Raw genomic sequence first — 18,428 nt, 5'->3', positions numbered from 1 at the left:
TGGATACTAAGTCAGGAAATTCCAGTGGTTTTATTTGGCACCTTCAGCACTCATTAGGACATACAGATATACCTCTCTCCCAGGGACGAGAACTAAGCTATAAAGGTCACTTGGGGCCTTGGAAGCAATCTTCCCTCCCAAGAGTCCAGGCCCAGGAAGGTAAGAGACGGTGTTCTAGCTAGCCTTCTAAGAGTCAATACAAATTCTTTTATACCTTATTGGGTAGCAATCCACACCCGGGGATGGGGTTACATAGGAAAGAGGAGAAGTAGGTTTGAAGGGAAAAGGTAAGAAGTTCCATCTTAGCATTATTCAATTTAAGATGTTGGCAGGATATCCAGGGGGCAGTGTAAGACAAAAAAAAAAAAGGCTGAGATTTGGAACTGGAGTTTTGGTGATATTTATGGTGTAGAGAGGTGGATAGCAGCATAAAAGGAGTACTGAAAGCCGTAGGAGATCAGAGCACCAAGGCAAGAAGTGTAAAGAGAAGAGGACACCAGACAAAGCCTTGAAACCCTACCAATTGATAGCAGAATAGCGGTGGAGAAAGTACCACCAGTTGGTACAGTAAATATATGATGGAAGAGGTAAGAAAAGCAGGATAGAACAGAGTCCCAAAATCCAAACTTGAGTACAGAGGATCAAAGAATAAATAGTGATCAACAGTATCAAATTAGCAGATAGGTCAAGGAGGATGAATATCAAGTAAATGGCCTTGACCATGAAGAGGTAACTGGAGACTTTGGCAAGAGCAGTGTCTGTGGATTGTAGATGGCAAAAGCCAGACTGGTAAAGATTACAATGGCTTGGAAAAGATATTCCAGAATTTTACTACTCTTTGAATAAAAGACTGATTCCTTTGAAGGTGGTGAAATTCATTACCTTTTAAACTTGAGCAAATGCCCCTTTGTTTGTAGCTGCTTTAACAAAAAGATCTCCTGCATGATCCCTGTGGGTTACTTTGATATATTTGTACAGTGTGATTAGTTTGCCTCTTGAACATCATCAGTGTGACCCCAGTTTAGACATGCTCTCAGCAGAAGTAAACCCCTGTTTACTTTTACCTTGGTGGCCCTTCTTTATCCTTTTCTAACATTTAGAAATGCTTTTTGTGTTTGGGGACCCCAAACTAACCCCGTACTCCTAGCATAATATCCATGCACACAAACATGTGCTCCACTTTGGTGATTGCGGCTTGGCATTGTGAACTGACTTCTGGTTTATTAACTAATATGTCTGCATCTTTTTCCTACTTATATTTCTCTCTTTAAAATATATTGCACCTCTCTTCTTTTGCCCCAAATGCCTTACCCTTCAGTTAACCACATTAAATACTGTCTGCCAGTTGTTTCTTTCCAAAATGTAAAACTGTATTTTCTTGTTTATTGTAAATCACTTAGTAATGTTGATAAGCAATTCATAAATTTTTAAATATGTTTTGTATTATTCAAATACTAAAATATTTGACAAAATATATAAAAAGTTTTACTCAAACTAAAGATATCTGAAGATTTCATGATACCTAGTTTCCTTCTTTGGAAAAGTATTTTGTACATTATGACATTTGTTACATGAACGTCTTTGTAATAAGTTCAACATTAAACATACAAGACTGTTTTTCCCTATGGGAAAGTAGTCAGCTGGTGACTATAGGCACTCACCAATTGCAAGGCAACTTTAAATGTACTGTCGACCAATGGCAGGACAGCTTAGAAAATGTTCACTGCCATCACAGTGTGCTATGATCTCCCTGAGATTTCAGCTGAACTGAACTGGCTCATTTCTCTATAGGAAATATAAATAAACAAGGATTCTAAGAGTCGGGAGAGTGAAGGATACATGGAAAGTACGAGCTAAGATTCATTGGGGACCCTGTAATCTGTGGCATAAATCTGAAAGACATTGAATGAATGGTTTAAAAGTTATTAGGGGAAAGACAGATGAACAGTCATGGTGATATAAGGCCAGTTTCCCTATGGGAAACTAAACTAAAATTAGCACTTGATATGAGCATCAAGCACTATCCACCACCTTTCCAGTGCCAGACAGTTTTAGCAGAGTTGTAAACCTTCAAAAGCAGGATTTATAATGGAAAATTTGAGAGGGCTTTAACTATAGAGCAGCAAGACATTTTAGAGTATAGAATAATGGTGCTGTGAGGTGTGAAATTACACATTTCTTATAAAAGTGTTGGCAAAAGTAAATGAGTGTGGTAAACATTTTCTGCTTTCTTTCAAATGTCAGCAGCTCCATAAACATTGTCAGATGTGGTTTAGTCTTAATAATTTTCAGTTTGGTTAGAAACAGACTACATTTACAGTTGGAAAGGTCAAAGTTTTCCTAAAATTGTAAAACATGTAATAGTAATGTCATTTATGTTATTTATTTATTAGTGCTTATGGAAGTTTCTAGATGGGGAGTACTGAAAATCAAAGTAATCTTTTTATTAAATCATCAGATATAGCTCAAATAGTTGTCAGTGTACTCATTTCTCACACTGCACTGACAATGTATATCAAAATCTTTCTATAAAAACCACCTGAAGAAATGAGAGATTAGTTCAGTGTTCAGGCCAATTCAAAATTTTAGTATCTCTGCCGAAACTGCCAGAAAAGAAGTCCATTAGTGCCAGCTGTGATGGTTTTTAGTAATGCTCATAGACTTATTCACTAGAAAATGAACTGAAATAACCAGGATTTGAAAGTTCTATAAAAGACATCTTGATATGGCATAAGAATAGAGTTACTGATTAAGACAATTTAATAATTATCCACAATGTATATGGTCAGAAAAAGCATACTAAAGATTAGAATGCATAAAGGCATTACTTAAGAATATAAGACTTGCCATTATGTATCAGACTAAGCCCAGTATCCTGTTTTCAACAATGGCCAATCAAGTTCACAAGTACCTGGCAGGATCCCAAAGGGTAGATAGATTCCATGCTGCTTATCCCAGGAATAACAGTGGATTTCTGCACTCTACCTTAATAATGGTTAATGGACTTTTCCTCCAGGAACATGTCCAAATCATTTTTAAATGCAGTTACACTAACATTTTTCACCGCATCCTCTGGCAACGAAATCCAGAGCTTAATTATGGATTGAGTAAAAACATATTTTCTCTTATTAGTTTTAAATGTATTACCTAGCAACTTCATTGTGTGTCCCCTAATCTTTGTACTTTTTGAAAGAGTAAACAACTGATTAACGTTTATTTGTTCCATTCCACTCATTATTTTATAAACCTATATCATATCTCTACTGAACCATCTCATCTCCAAGCTGAAGCGTCCTAACCTTTTTAGCCTTTCCTCATAGGGGAATTGTTCCAACCCCTTTGTCATTTTGGTTGCCCTTCTCTGTGCCTTTTCTAATTCTGCTATATCTTTTTTGAGATGTGATGACCAGAACTGCACACAATTCTCGAGATGAGATTGCACCATGGAGCAATACAGAGGCATTATGATATTCTCTGTTTTATTCTGCATTCCTTTCCTAATAATCCCTAGCACTCTATTTGCTTTCTTGGCTGTTGCTGCACACTGAGCAGAAGATTTCAATGTTATTATCAATGATGATGCCTAGATCCTTTTCCTGAATGGTGACTCCTAATATTGAACCTTGCGTTGTGTAACTATAATTTGAATTAATCTTCCATAAGTGCATCACTTTGCACTTATCCACATTAAATTTCATTTGCCATTTGCATGCCTAATTTTGCAAGATCCTCTTGCAATTTCTCACAATTCTCTTGTGATTTAAGATCTTTTAATAATTTTGTGTCATTGGCAAATTTGATCACTACATTTGATTCCATTTCCAGGTCATTTATAAATATATTAAAAAAAAAAACAGTGGTCCCAGAACAGATCCCTGGAGCACTCTACTATTCACCTTTCTCCATTGGGGAAATTTACCATTTAGCCCTACTCTCTGTTTTCTGTCTTTTAACCAGTTGGCAATCCACAACAGGACACTTCCCCCTATCCTATAACATTTTAATTTGTCATGAGGGTCTTTGTCAAATGCTTTCTGGAAATCCAGATTCACTATATCAGCTGGCTCACCTTTATCCACGTCTATTTACGCCTTCAAAAAATGTAGCAAATGGGTCAGGCAAGACTTCCCTTGGCTAAATCCATGTTGTCTTTGTCCCATTAAACTATTCTTAGCTATATGTTCTGCAATTTTGTTCTTTATGATACTTTCTACCCTTTTTTCTGGCACAAACGTCAGTCTCACTGTCTGTAATTTCCTGGAGCACCCCTTGATCCCTTTTTAAAAATTGGCATTACATTGGCAACCCTCCAGTCATCAAGTATTTGTATTAAAATGTATTAATCACTTGTACTAAGGCCCTGTTGCGACCGTCGCTGCCCGACATCTTCACTCCGCCCTCTTTACATCTGTGGCGACTCCCTCCAGGGTTGAAGGACGGCTGGCTGCCGCGGCGTCTCCCTGCCGTCTCTCTCTGGCGTCCCCGGGCTGGCTCGACGCTGCAGATCCGCCATGTTGCCCGAAGCCTAGGGTGCGCGCGCTCCGAGTGAAATAACAGCAAGGGCGTGAACCTCTGGGGCGTCCCCCTGAGATGACGTCATCCGCTTCCGATATTTAAAGGTCTCTGATATCGCTACTAGTGGAGTTAGCAAGGGCTAAGGTTCAGATTGGGTTCCCTGCCTAAGTTACTCTGCCTCCTCAGACTTACCAGATGTACCCTCTCCTCGGGGGGCCTCGCTCTCTCTCTTTGCCTTTCAGGTTACAGACAGGAAACAGTACTCGCTCCTCGAGGGCCCTCGTTCCTGAATATCTGCTGATTCTCTTCTGCCTGGAAGTCATCATTATCTACATCATTTTGAGTTACCATCGCTCTCTCAGAGCTTTCCCTGGAACTAGGTACTCGCTCCTCAAGGGCCTATCCTTTCCAGCTCCTGAGCTCCCTGAGACCAATTATGAGTGTTGTCATCTAGTTCTGTTCATGAACTCTGCATACCCTGCCTACTCACTGTCTACAGTTTCTCAACAGCTCAGCCATCCAGGGATCGCTGTTGCAGTATCTGAGGGACTCAGCTCTACCGGGCACTTCAGCTCACTCCTGCCACCTCTGGTGGTTTCTAATAACCTGTTTAATAAAAGAACTAGTGTGTGTCTGTCTCCATACTCTAAGCCTAGCTGGTGGTCCCTCTCGGGACCTTCTCCTGGGGGCGTGGTCATCTGCCACTGGCCCAAGAATCCACTTACTACTATCTCCGGCAGTCTATAACAACAGATTGCTAAGTCCGCCTATGGAATACATCAGATTGACACCCCTATCTGATTGCTCCTCCCACCAGCATAGCGGATCATGACAGGCCCTAAGCGATATATATAAAAACATACATAATTAATACAGTAACACAAATATTAAAACAGATTTAGGACACACTTGTACAAAACTATGCCGATTAGTATCAGTAGTGATGATGGCCAACTTCAAATTTGCATTTTAGCTGCCTCTAGCATCGATGACAGAATGAAAGAGTCAAATGAAAGCCAGTCCTAGCAAAAATGACTTTAACAGTGTCTTGAACTTTTTTGTATGCTCTTTGATACCTTTGATACTTTAATTCTTTGATACCTTAATTCTTCAATCGGCTTTACTTTCTAATTGAAAAAAATAAACTTTTTCTGAGCCAAAGATGGTCCCTCCTAAGCACGTCAGTGCAGCGTAATGTCGTTACGCTGATCGTCCCATTGGCTTTGGGATAGTTTAAATGTGTAAGGCTAAGCGTGCATGGCAGGTATTTCACGTAGGAGTCGGCGTGCGGTCTAGCATTACAGGTTAACATCGATACCGGAGGAAGTGATAATAAATATCCATGATGCTTTGACATTGCAGCATTCTCAAATCATGGTAAGACAGTTTATTTAGCTGCGTACGTGTTGAGATTGTATTTTTAATGACGGATGTGTATTTACATGTATTATATTATGCTGCAGGGATTTCTGTATAGCGTATTGTTTGTGTTTTTTTAAATTTTTCAATGGCAGTTAGTGCTTATAGATATATCTTATTGATATCATGTAGGTGAATGATCCATGAAGTTTGAAGAAAAAGTTATCGAAGTTGACGCAGTTGAGACTGTTTGTCTATTGGAAGTAATTTGAAGGATTGTCTTTGGACTGTTGAATTACGCTGAATTTATTAAGAGTTTGTTGATCATGAGCAACATTCAATCGCCGATGTGGTTGGTACTATATAAATGGTGGAGGTGCACAGGGTGTTTTCACCCGTCGATAAAGAATTTAATTATTTATAGTTGGATTTGTTTATATATTTTTTTAGGATATAGAGACCGGGATCATGTGCAATTGATATATTTTACAAATCGTTGCCATCAATGCGATGAATACACACACTGAGGAGAATTGGGAATGAGAAGATGATGGTGTGGTAGTATTTTTAAAATAATACATCTTGTCCCCTGAGGAAGCCCTATTCATTTGGGTGAAACAGGTAGCCTGTTGGGTGTACAACAACCAAGGTGTACAACAAAGACAATATATATTTTGTGTGTATAACAACAAATACATATGTCCAGCATATATACAATACATGATTGTAAATTTAAGATATTTTGTATGTAGGCGTTTAGCCAATATATAAATTTTTGTATGTTGTATGTATATCAATTTTGGGATAATTGTGTTGGGTTGGGCATATTAACATTGGATGGTATAGGTATATATTTATAATGTTTATGTATGTTCTATAGGTATTGGGGTGATTTTATATGTATGAATGGTATGAATGGTGATTATATGGGTATGTGTCGTTAGATGGGTTTTTAATAATTGTAGGATGTAGCACATGAGGGTTCTATTACAAACATAAAAATTTGTTGGGAATAAAAATTATTTTAAAATTTATGGGCATTGAATTTGTGCCGAGTCCTCTGTTTCATATTTGATAACTATTCTTTGTAACAGAGTAGTGCGTACTGATTGTTATTACCCTCCTAAGTACCAACATTATGAAAAAATTCCTTCCATGTTGCTCCAATCCAAACCTAAAAAGTGGCAATCACCAAGACTCCCTGCTTAAAAGTTCTTATCGGACCTGAGACAGCTCGGGGGGGGGGGGAAATATGATAGAGGTCATTAAGATCATGAGAGGTCTTGACCGAGTAGATGTGAATCGGTTATTTACTCTTTCGGATACTAGAAGGACTAGGGAGCACTCCATGAAGTTAGCAAGTAGCACATTTAAAACTAATTGGAGAAAATTCTTTTTCACTCAACATACAATTAAGCTCTGGAATTTGCTGCCAGAGTTAGTTCAGTTAGTGTATCTGGGTTCAAAAAAGGTTTGGATAAGTTCTTGGCGGAGACGTCTATTAACTGCTATTAATCAAGTCACTGTAAATCACATAATACCTTGTAATGTACCCCGTCATACTTCAGGTTAATATACTAAGTTAAAGTTCCTATCATTTCTCTTCTTGCCCCTATTTGTACGCTTCCCTGTTTTATTGTAACTGTAACTATTTTATGTTTAGCACCTATTATTTATTTCGTTCACTGTTCCGTTTATCATCCCACTGTTTATTGTAAACCGGCATGATGTGATTCTCTCACGAATGCCGGTATAGAAAAAACTAAAATAAATAAATAAGTTTACTTAGGGAATAGCCACTGCTAATAATTGTATCAGTAGCATGGGATCTTCTTGGTGTTTGGGTAATTGCCAGGTTCTTGTGGCCTGGTTTGGCCTTTGTTGGAAACAGGATGCTGGGCTTGATGGACCCCTGGTCTGACCCAGCATGGCAATTTCTTCTGATCTTATGTTCTTATGAATTGTATTCTGTAACAGTGGCACAGCAACAGAGAATACACAGTCCCTTATCACAAATAGTCTTGCTGCTTTTACTGAAGGCTCTTTGAGGAGGCCTGTCTGAGATAAAAGAGCTCATGTGGGTTGGAAAATTCTTAACAAATTTACCCATGGAAGCGACCTAGTACTGGATTATCAGTAAAACCTTATACTGAATTCAAAATTGGACAGGTAGCCACTGAGGCTGGACCATTGTAGGAGGGATGGAGTGATGTGGTCAATGTGTTTCTTTCCACTAATTAAATGTGCTGAGAATTCAGTAGTAACTGTAGAGGTGTTAAATTAGAGGCTGGAAGCCCTATATATACAGCGTTATAATAATCTATCATGTGTAGTGTAGACACCTGAACCACCAGTTTGAAGCCATTTTCTACAAAATATTTTTAAACAGCAGAGAACTCAAAGCTTATAAAAGTCATTTCTTATGACCGTTTTGATATATTGATGAAATAATTTGGTGTCTAGCCATACCCTATACCAGGGGTGGGCAATTCCGGTCCTCGAGGGCTGCAAACCAGTCGGGTTTTCAGGATATCCTTAATGAATATGCATGAGAGAGACCTGCATACACACTGCCTCAGTTGTATGCAAATCTATTTCAGGCATATTCATTAGGGGTATCCTGAAAACCCGACTGGTTTGCAGCCCTCGAGGACCGGACTTGCCCACCCCTGCCCTATACCATAGACGATGTTAATGATTAGTTTACAAATTTCCAAAAGCAGTTTCGCAATTTAATTTCTCAGTTCTTTCAGTACTCTGGGATATGTACCACCTGGACCAGGTGATTTGCTACTCTTTAGTTAGTTTGCCCTAGTACATCTTCAAGATTCATTATGGGGGCAATTCAGAATAGCCCATATGTTTTGAATTCTAGGCTGGCACTTTTAGTCATGTACTTTGCCATCAATTTTCAAAGGTAAACCATCTTCATTGTTTCCCTGTGGAAAATTGTCAGTCGCATACTTTGCACCTGCGGGGCGGCCAAGAGGAGGCAAAAGAGCACATGTACATTTGAAAATAGAACATAAGTGCAATGTTTTACTCCTCCCAACCTAAACATGCCTACAGGAAATCCTCTTTAACATGGGCTAAAAGTATGTGCTGTATGGAAGCCCAAGTGTACTTATAGCTGGTCAGGGAAGGGCAGTTTTCGGGCAGGCTGGTTTATCTGGGTAAATCATTCTGAAAATTGGACTCTAAGTTGTGAGCAGTATGCTTTACCTAGGGATAACTAGCAACGTGCTGTCCCTACTAAATTAGGCCTGGATTTATCAAAATGCACTAAATATCGCATGCGATAGAAAAAGGGGCGTGTTTATGGTAATAGGCAGTTTATCGCAATTTGCGTTAATACCTATACGAAGCGCTAAGTTACCGCAAATTGTGATAACTTTTTCACACTTTGAGATAAGTGCCAGAATTGTGGTATTTCCTACATACAACCACTGGGGGGACCATGTTTACTATCAGGGCCACTGAGGTGGGGGATAGAGAGAGAGAGCGAGCGAGCCTAGCCATAATGCCCTCACACTAAATAGGTATTTATATCTCTGTGGGAGGCCCACCTAGTAACTCGAGATGAGGTTTAGGTATTAGTGTAGGGGTTAGGGGCCACTTTGACATTCAAAGTGAGACGTACGAACAGAACAGTGCTCTCTTGTGAAGATGTGATGACTTCTTCACCTAGCTTGATCAAGCTAGGTGGAGAGAACATTGCACAAATCTCATCCTTGAGTGAGTTTCCTCACTCCGAAGTCATCACATCTTCACAAGAGAGCACTGTTCTGTTCATACGTCTCACTTTGAATGTCAAAGTGGCCCCTAACCCCTACACTAATACCTAAACCTCATCTCGAGTTACTAGGTGGGCCTCCCATAGAGATATATATTTATTTATTTATTTATTGTTTTTACTATACCGGCTTTCATGACATGGATCACATCAAACCGTTTTACATTTAACAAAGTGTGCAAGAAAGATATAAAAAGCTATCTAGTGTGAGGGCATTATGGCTAGTCTCTCTCTCTCTCTCTCCCTCCCTCCCTCCCCCCCCCCCCCCCCCCAGGAGCTTTATAACTACTACAACCAGCATTTGAGAACACATCGCAACATGCAATAAAGCCTTAATGCAAGCTATTGCACGACTTAACGCTACTGAAAAAGGTGTACCTAAAATCGGCGATAGGGCTTCACAAAATGGTGAACCCAGCCCACTCCTGCCCTTAACTCCTCCTCTTTTTCTGATTTGCATCGCACCATACGTTATGGTGCTGTCGCATGCGTTAAAGATGCTTAACGCATGCGAAAACGCTATTTGATAAATGACCCTGTTAGTTTGCTGTTCAATATGTAGAAATCTGAATGCCCATCATTTGCTTCAAAGCATTTTTTTTCATGAGAAACATATTAAGGGTACATGCAGTTAAACATCAGATATTAAATTGTCCAGCTTTTTCTTTCATGACAGTGTATAATCCATGCCCTTCAAAGACTGTGAAATCTTTTCCTGATGACATCTTAGAAAGGCTAGTAAAAGTTATAAATATGTCTTTACAAGAGGGTTCATTACCAATCTGGAAACCACCTAGATTTTATGATATGTGGAATAGAAATAGTCAATAAATAAAGTAAATCTCCTTAAAAAGATCTGTCATAACCCCATTTCAGAAGAAAGTACAGTTAGTTGCATCTTTGTGCTCTGTCTACTGCCCGATTGCAAATATTCTGTCGTGCGTATTTTCGAAAGGGCCTAGCCACCCACGTAGCTACCAATACGCGCAGAAGTGACGGGCCAACAAAAAGGGGTGGTTCGGGAGGACCGAGACACCGCTATTAGACGCCGGCCAGCGCACGGAGTTTACTTCCAAGGAACAAAAAAATGTGGGGGTCGGGGTGGAAGGTTAGGTAGGGGGGGTAGGGAAGTTCCCTCCCAATCCGCTTCTTAATTGGAGTGGACCGGGAGGGAACTGGGAAAAGATCCAATCGCGTCACCACGCATATAATTGAAAAATTCCCCCTCTGCGCTCACGAGTGGGGCACCTGCCCGCACATGCTCGTGCGGATTTTGTATTTTATAACGTGTGTGACAGCGCATGCTAGATTTCGTATTTTATAATATGTGCGGGTGACGTGCACATGTTATAAAATCGGCGCGTCCATGTGCACGCGCCAGAAACCGCACGCACATGGACGCGTGTGCAGACATTTTAAAATCGACCCCTTTATGTCTAGGTTTTTTGGCTGTTTTAGATATTTTTTACTTATTTATGAATATTTTTACTGTAAACTGCTTAGCAAGGTTGATAAGCGATCTAGAAATTTTTTAAATTAGATATTTTTTAAAATATATTGTGCAACTTAATGCATTTTAAGTGCACAATAACATTTTCCTCTGAAACCGCAGACATGTTCAGGTCTGAGAAACTGAGACCGGAATATTAGCAATGAGTTTGGCAGTCTGGATATGGGATTTGGTCAGCATTGTTTCTTTCCAGTACAACTGTGCTCCTGAATCACTGCATTGTTCTGTATTGTCTTTGGGTGCTGTCCATAAACCTAAACCACCCATGCTGACTTTGTCGATTTTTCCTCCTCATGGGAGCCAGCCACTGCAGTAAGACAAGTGTCAGTGTGCAGTGTTTGTGAAAAGGGGACATCACCAAGTTAAATAACAATACATTTATTTTATTTTTCTGTTAATTCTCAAGGACAACAATCAAAACTGGTCAAAAGAAGCATGTAACCTCTATGTTATACAGTGTTTAAAAGGTGCACCAGTTAAAGTAGTAGTACTAAGTAAGATCTTCAAAATGTATTAGTCTGTTTCTCGTCTTGTGTTAGTTTCTTTCTCTATCTTATTCCTAGATTTACTGTTTTGTGTCCTAATATATTTGTTATGTTTTCACAGTGGACCTTTTGTTGTCATATCTCCCTTTATGCACAGATCTCGTTCCCTGAATCAGTTCTTCAGTTACAGTGGGCAACAAATTTTCACAAAAGTCATGTTACGGAAATGAAATTAGTCAATTCTAATACATTTCCATGTGCTAAACATGAATGTGACTGTGAAATTGCAAAATTGGCTCTAGTTTTTTTGTAATATGCAATAATATAATTACATCTTGAATTGTATGCCAATAGTAGGAGATCTACGGTTAATACCGTTTGAAAAATGAAGTCATAGACTACGTCTTAGATTTCTTTGCTTGTCTCTTGTACACCTGTTCGGGGAGCATCTCTGCGGAGTGTCCAGCAGTAGTCAGCCAGCATGAATATTTCAAATGCTCACCCTTTCTGACTGAGCTTCATATAGTACACTGCTGATGTCAGCTTCCTCAGCAGCAGCATGGCAGTAGAACTGCATTGCATCAGAAAATGATGTAATAAACTCCGGATGATGTGTGCATGATGGAATTATGCAGTATGATGCAATATTACATCATTCTAGGCTTATTTACAGTCCTGGATAGATTTACATGACTAAACATAGAAAGTGAACTATATTAAATATCTTCAAAACGAGAGCCAATAAAAACTTTTCATGGTCATATTCGTGTTCAGCACATCAAGATACTACAGAGTAGGACCTTTTTAGGTCAGTAACACTTTCATTGTTGCCCAGTGTTATTCATGGTATATTTGTTTCTTGTGCAAGGCCAGCTTTAGTGCTGGGAGCGCACCCCATGCCATCACCAGGGATTGGGAAGTGGTGTTCCTCCTCGTAACCCGATTCCCCAAAACAATGTGGTCAGCAGTAGCCCTTCTAAGTCACCACTGTATCCCAGCCCCAGGGATTGTTAAGCAGCAGGCTGAGAACCAGGGAAGCCAGGGTTCAAATCCTTTTGCCAGTGATGTTCCTTTGACCTTTTGAAGTCACTTCACCCTCCATTGTCTAAAGTACAAATAAATTGTAAGCCCTCTGGGGCAGGGACCTACCAACTGTACCTGACTTTGTAACTTGCCTTCATCTCAAATCTGCAAAGGCAAGGAATTAAATCTAAAATCCAAATCCCAGTCGCACGCCCCTAAAGCCAGCCTGTGGTACCAAAATGCTGTTCTGATTGAGGCTCAGGACAGTAGCACCACTTGTTATTTACATTTATAGTAGTGGGAATGATTATAGAGGAAGAGCTATCAGAAATATTGAACACTAGTATCTTTTCAAGCGTGCATTCAAAATCAAAACAGATTAGATGTTAAAAATCGTGTTTGTTTTACTTTTTCCGCTGACTCTCTGTATGACTTTATGCAAGTAAAGGAGTAGCCCAGCGATTAGAACAGCAGGCTGAGAACCAGGAAAATTAGGGTTCAAATCCTGCTGAAGCTCTTTGTGACCATGGGCAAGTCACTTCACCCTCCATTGCCTCAGGTGCAAACTTAGGGACCTATTTGCTAAAGGTTTTCTCCCATTATGTGTTTTGGGAATAATGCTTAGCAAATAGGGTCGATTTTTAAAAGCGTTGCTCACACAAAAATGCCGACACATGCGCGAGCAACGCAGATTTTAAAAAACAGCAAAATATGCATGTGTGTACCCATGGGCGTGTGAGGAATATAGGGCCGGAAAAAGGGCAGGGCATGGGCATTCTGGGGCGGAGCCAAGACTTGCACGCGAAACTCGGAATTTTAAAAATGAATTCCGCAGTGCATGTACACTGCATATCCACATAACTTTACTGCTGCTCTTGATGAGGAGCAAGTCTGTAGATCTCAGGTTTTAGGGCGCTTAGGAGAATGTAAGGGGTCCGGGCCAACTGGGCAGCAATCAGGATGAAGAACCAGAGGGGTCTGAAAGACCTTGCTATTCACGGGAAAACTGGAACTGTGCCTTGCATGGGCATGTTTTAAAGTTTGCTGATATACTCGTGTAAAAGCCGACATGGACCTATTGAAAATACCCGCACACGAACTGTGCTGAAGTAACACTCTTAAAATTAGGAGCAGGCTTATGTGCTGTTGGCGCATTTGAAAACATATGCACGTAAGTGCGCAAATGGTTAAAAATGGTAAACTCGCCCGTGCACCGATACGCACATGTACGGGCACGCACACTCGTTTTCAAATCAACCTCTTAGATTGCGAGCCCTTTAGTGACAGGGAAATAACTGTTGTACCTGAATGTAACTTGCTTTGACTGTCAATGAAAAGGTATGAGCTAAATATAAAGGGGTGGATATTAAAAGGGTTACGCGCGTAATATATGCGTGTAACCCTCTTAAACCCACTCCTGCGCGCGCCAAGCTTATTTTGCATAGGCCCGGCGATACGCGCAAGCCCCCGGACGCGCGTATGTTCCGGGCTTGAAAAAAGTGGCGGGGAGTGGGCGGGACCGAGGCCGCCGTGTCGGGGGATCGCGCCAGCACTCGGCCAGGGCGCGCATCTTACGCCTGTCCGGAGGCAGGTGCAACTTATAAAATAAAGGTAGGGGGTGTGATTTAGGTAGGGCTGGGGGGTGGGTTAGGGAGGGGAAGGTGGGGGGGGGGCAGAAAGAAAGTTCCCTCCGAGGCCGCTCCGATTTCGGAGCGGCCTCAGAGGGAACGGGGAAAGCCATCGGGGCTCTCCTGGGGCTTGGTGCGCGCAAGGTGCACAAGTGTGCACCCCCTTGCGTGCGCTGACCCCAGATTTTATAACATGCGCGTGGCTGCGCACGCATTTTATAAAATCGGGCATAGATTTGTGCGCACAAATCTATGTCCGCGCAAAGCTACTAAAATCTGGCCCAAAGTATAAATATATCTATCAAATGAATGTTCGAAAATGTATGTGTATATATAAATATATATCGCAATATTATTTTTGCTAGTACTGTGTTGACAAATAAGTACACTTTGTATCCTGTGTGGTGGTGAAATCTTAGTTCATATGACAAGACTGAAAGACATTCAAGATTGGGTATGTTGGAATTCCTCTGAACCGCTAGGGGCAGACACAATAGCAAGAGAATGAAAGGATGTCCTTCATTCGCTGAATTCAATGAAACAATAAAGGGGGATAAATTCAAGTATAGCATTAAAAACAGGTTACATTCACCTTATTTAGACTCCCCCTCATATGCTGGCTGTGATATCTCAAATGCCATCAAACACGGTGCATGAACCAATCAGATCTTGTTTCTTGTGAGGTAAGGTTTCACTGTTCTGAACATGGTCCAAGAGGTTCACAGAAGATGTAGCAGCCGCGTGCATGTTATAAAATCCGGGGTCAGCACGCGCAAGGGAGTGCACACTTGTGCACCTTGCATGCGCCAAGCCCTAGGGGAGCCCCTCCCTTCCCCTATCTAACCCCTCCCCCAGCCCTACCTAAATCCCCCCCGTACCTTTATTATTTAAGTTGCCTCTGCCTCTGGGCAGGCGTGGGTTGCGCACGCTGGCCAAGTGCCGGCAAGCAATTCCCCGGCCTAGCAGGCCTTCGGAGGCTTCTGACCAAGCTCCGCCCCACCCTGGAGCGCCCACACCCCGCCCCTTTTTTCAAGCCCCGGGACATATGCACGTGTCGCCAAGCCTATGCAAAATAGGCTCAGCGCGCGCAGGAGCGGGTTTTCGGGGGTTATGCGCGTAACCCTTTGAAAATCCGCCCCAATGGGTTTGGCCTTGATTTGAATTCCTGGCAGTTTTCCTCTCATTCCCTTTTTCATTACTTGAAAAGAGATCCATAAGTTATGGACCGCTGGTTTAAATAATGTGATCTCCTTTACCAAAACAAGTCTTTTATAGCCAGGTTTAGATGTACTTAGCCAGGTGTGTAAACCAGCACTGAAGATGGTATTGGTCATAAAATGTGTCACAGCATGTGTGTTTTTGTTTTTTTTTGGGTTGTTTTTTTTTTACTTGAAAGTTATAAAAAAAAACAAAAAAACAACAATAATAAGGGCTTGATTTTGCTTTCATCCTTCTCTTCACCCAAAAGGGCGAATATCTGACAATATTTAGATTTTCTCGAATCGCAACTGTCATTAAAAATAGAATACTCAGGATGGTCAAAAATGATATTCATGCAATAAAACAATCAGTTGAATAATAGCTGCTCAAAAGATATTTTGAAAATAAATAAAAATGAAAAAAAAAAAAAGAAATTATGTAAGGTGACAGGTAGAAATTTCATACAAGGGCTACTCCAAAACCCACCCGGGTTTGGTGCCAGCATTTTAATCATTAATATCACACTGTCACCCATTAGTGCAAAATTTTAATGTAAACAAAACTTTTTTTTAGAAGATTCTTTAAAAGCACTCTGTTTTTTTACAAAGTGCTTCACTGAGAAAGCCATGGAAGTTACACCTGTTTGTTTTGACTTGTGTTGACCTCTGAAAAAGAAATAATCTTTGAAACGCTGCCACAATGGGTCTTTCTACTTGGCGGAGGTTTTTCCTAAAAACTAGAGTGCTTTTAAAGAATCTTCTAAAAACAAAAAATTATTTAAAAAAAAGTGTTTTCATTAAAATTTTAGACTAATGGGTGGTAGTGGTGGTTTTAATGATTAAAATGCAGGCACCAAAGCTTGGGTGAGTTTAGGGGTAGCCTTGTATGAAATTTCCCACCTTTCACCTAATTCCATTTTTTTTTTTCAGAATATCTTTTGAGCAGTTATCTATTGAAATTGTTTGTATTGCATGGTTTATATTTATCATTTCGAGGTGGAAATTCAAAAATGATGCTCGGCATGTCAGAGACAGCAGCAGATTGAAAAACCACCTGCTATCTACAATTAAAGTGTGAACAAGATGATCCCATTTTATCACCACCTCCCGCCCCCGCATTAGCAAAGGCCCTAGAATAATATCCAGACTATTGTTGGGTGAATTTATCTTTCAAGGGGGCCGATGCAATACAGTGTGCTCAGCCGAGTGCACTGTATAACCTGCACACGGACGCGGGTTAAATAGGCGCTAATACACTCCCTAATGCAATAGGGGGATTAGTGCCTATTTAACCCGCGTCGGACGCGGAGTGAATGTAATAGCGCTCATCACATGCAAATGCTTTTCTGTACTACTTTTTTTAAAGTAAAAAAATAAAATAACTCGGCAGACCGCCAAGTTATGAAGACCGACGCTGGTAAACTCGGCGTCAGTTTACCGGCGTCGATCTTCATAACCGGCAGCCGCAGCGGGTCGCGTTAGCAAGGAGGCGCTAAGGTCACGCCAGCGACCCTAGCACCTCCTTCCTAACGCAACCCCCTAATTTACATATTGCATGGCGTCCCCTTGTGGGCGCCATGCGTGCATTAAGAAAGCAGGCGCTGAAAAGTCAGCGCCTGCTTTCCGTGAAAATTATTGCATCAGCCCTAAGGATAATTCAAAAGTTGAAATTAAAAACTTAGATATTGTGCTCCCTGATACGCAGCAAAAAAATTTGCAAGGGAACTTAAGCCAAAACCTGGCATCAACATTTGCTACATTCTGTTAACCCAGTTTTTGTGTCTGACCATTATAGTTTGCTTTTCCAAAGCTGAGAGTTCTCTAAGGTGTCTATAACAAGTATTTGTATATCTTTTTTCCTGTTCTCTATATTGTAGGCATGGCAGTTGAGATTTAGCCATCTTGTAGGATATGGTGCCAAGTATTACTCCTACCTCATGTCCAGAGCTGTAGCCTCTATGGTATGGAAACAGTGTTTCGTGAAGAATCCATTTGACAGGTAATGGCAGAAAAAAATACAGAACGCAGTACGACACTTTTTCTTGCTCTTGTGTGCGTTTTACTAATTTAAACAAAGTTTTTGATTCAGTTAGTGTTCCCACTAAAGTTAAAAGCTCAAGTGATCACATAAGCAATTATAGATTGCATCAAAAATACCTCTTAGTGTGAGAAATAAAATAATCTGTTTTGTTATATCAACTACATTTTATATTAGTAAATCCAATATTCTTCTGTAAACAGTCATTAAAATATGATATGCTAGACGTTAGATTTTATGTTAGTTTTTAGAAAGGTGTTGACTTTATTATAAAAGAGGCTGATGAAACAGGATTTGAAAATTTCACTTGCCTACGCATGTGGGCAAGTGGATATTTTCTGCAGGCAAGGTGGCAGCCTTGCTGGGCCTGTTTGGGGCTTGGGAGAAGGAAGGAGGCCATCCTGGGCCCCATCAGGAGAAGGCTATGTTTTTAGCCTCAGCTGGGGCCTCGAAGGACAGAAAAAGGGGCTGCCGCAACAGAGTGGAGGGTGATTAGATGAGTGAGAAGGTTTGGGGAGCAGAGGAGGAGTGAGAGAGAGGTGGGGAGGGGTTGGGGAGAATGGGAGGGCTAGGAGAAGAAGAGAGAGGATGCGGGGACAAGAAGAGAAAAAGAAGAATGTGTGTGGTGAGGGGAGAGAGAGAGGGTTGGGTGGGGTGGAGTCGGAGGAAGCACTTGCTAAAGAAGAAATACATACTGGGGGTAGATTTTAAAGGGTTACGCGCATAAGTTATGCGCGTAACCCTTTTAAAACCCCACTGCGCGCACCGAGCCTATTTTGCATAGGCTCGGCGGCGCGCACAAGCCCCAGGACGCGCGTAAATCCCGGGCTTCGCTAGGGGGGGCGTGTCGGGGCCGACGCGACATTCGGGGCATGTCG

At 41.0% G+C, this 18,428-nt stretch overlaps 1 protein-coding gene across 2 annotated transcripts in view; it reads left to right on the top strand.

Annotated features, from left to right (window-relative positions):
* The window catches only part of MIPEP (mitochondrial intermediate peptidase), a 375,213-nt gene that overhangs the window by 283,889 nt on the left and 72,896 nt on the right, over positions 1-18,428 (top strand). Inside the window, exon 17 of one of the 2 annotated variants that reach the window (XM_029602546.1) lies at positions 17,390-17,511. In XM_029602546.1, the coding sequence (XP_029458406.1) occupies positions 17,390-17,511 (122 nt within the window). Of the gene's footprint in view, positions 1-6,324; positions 6,842-17,389; positions 17,512-18,428 lie in introns of those variants that run through there. The other variant, XM_029602547.1, reaches the window with a different exon arrangement.

Source organism: Rhinatrema bivittatum, chromosome 5 (genome assembly GCF_901001135.1).
Source record: "Rhinatrema bivittatum chromosome 5, aRhiBiv1.1, whole genome shotgun sequence".
NCBI lineage: Eukaryota > Metazoa > Chordata > Amphibia > Gymnophiona > Rhinatrematidae > Rhinatrema > Rhinatrema bivittatum.
Note: the sequence above shows the minus strand (reverse complement) of the source record. Positions and strands in the feature narration are given on the sequence as shown.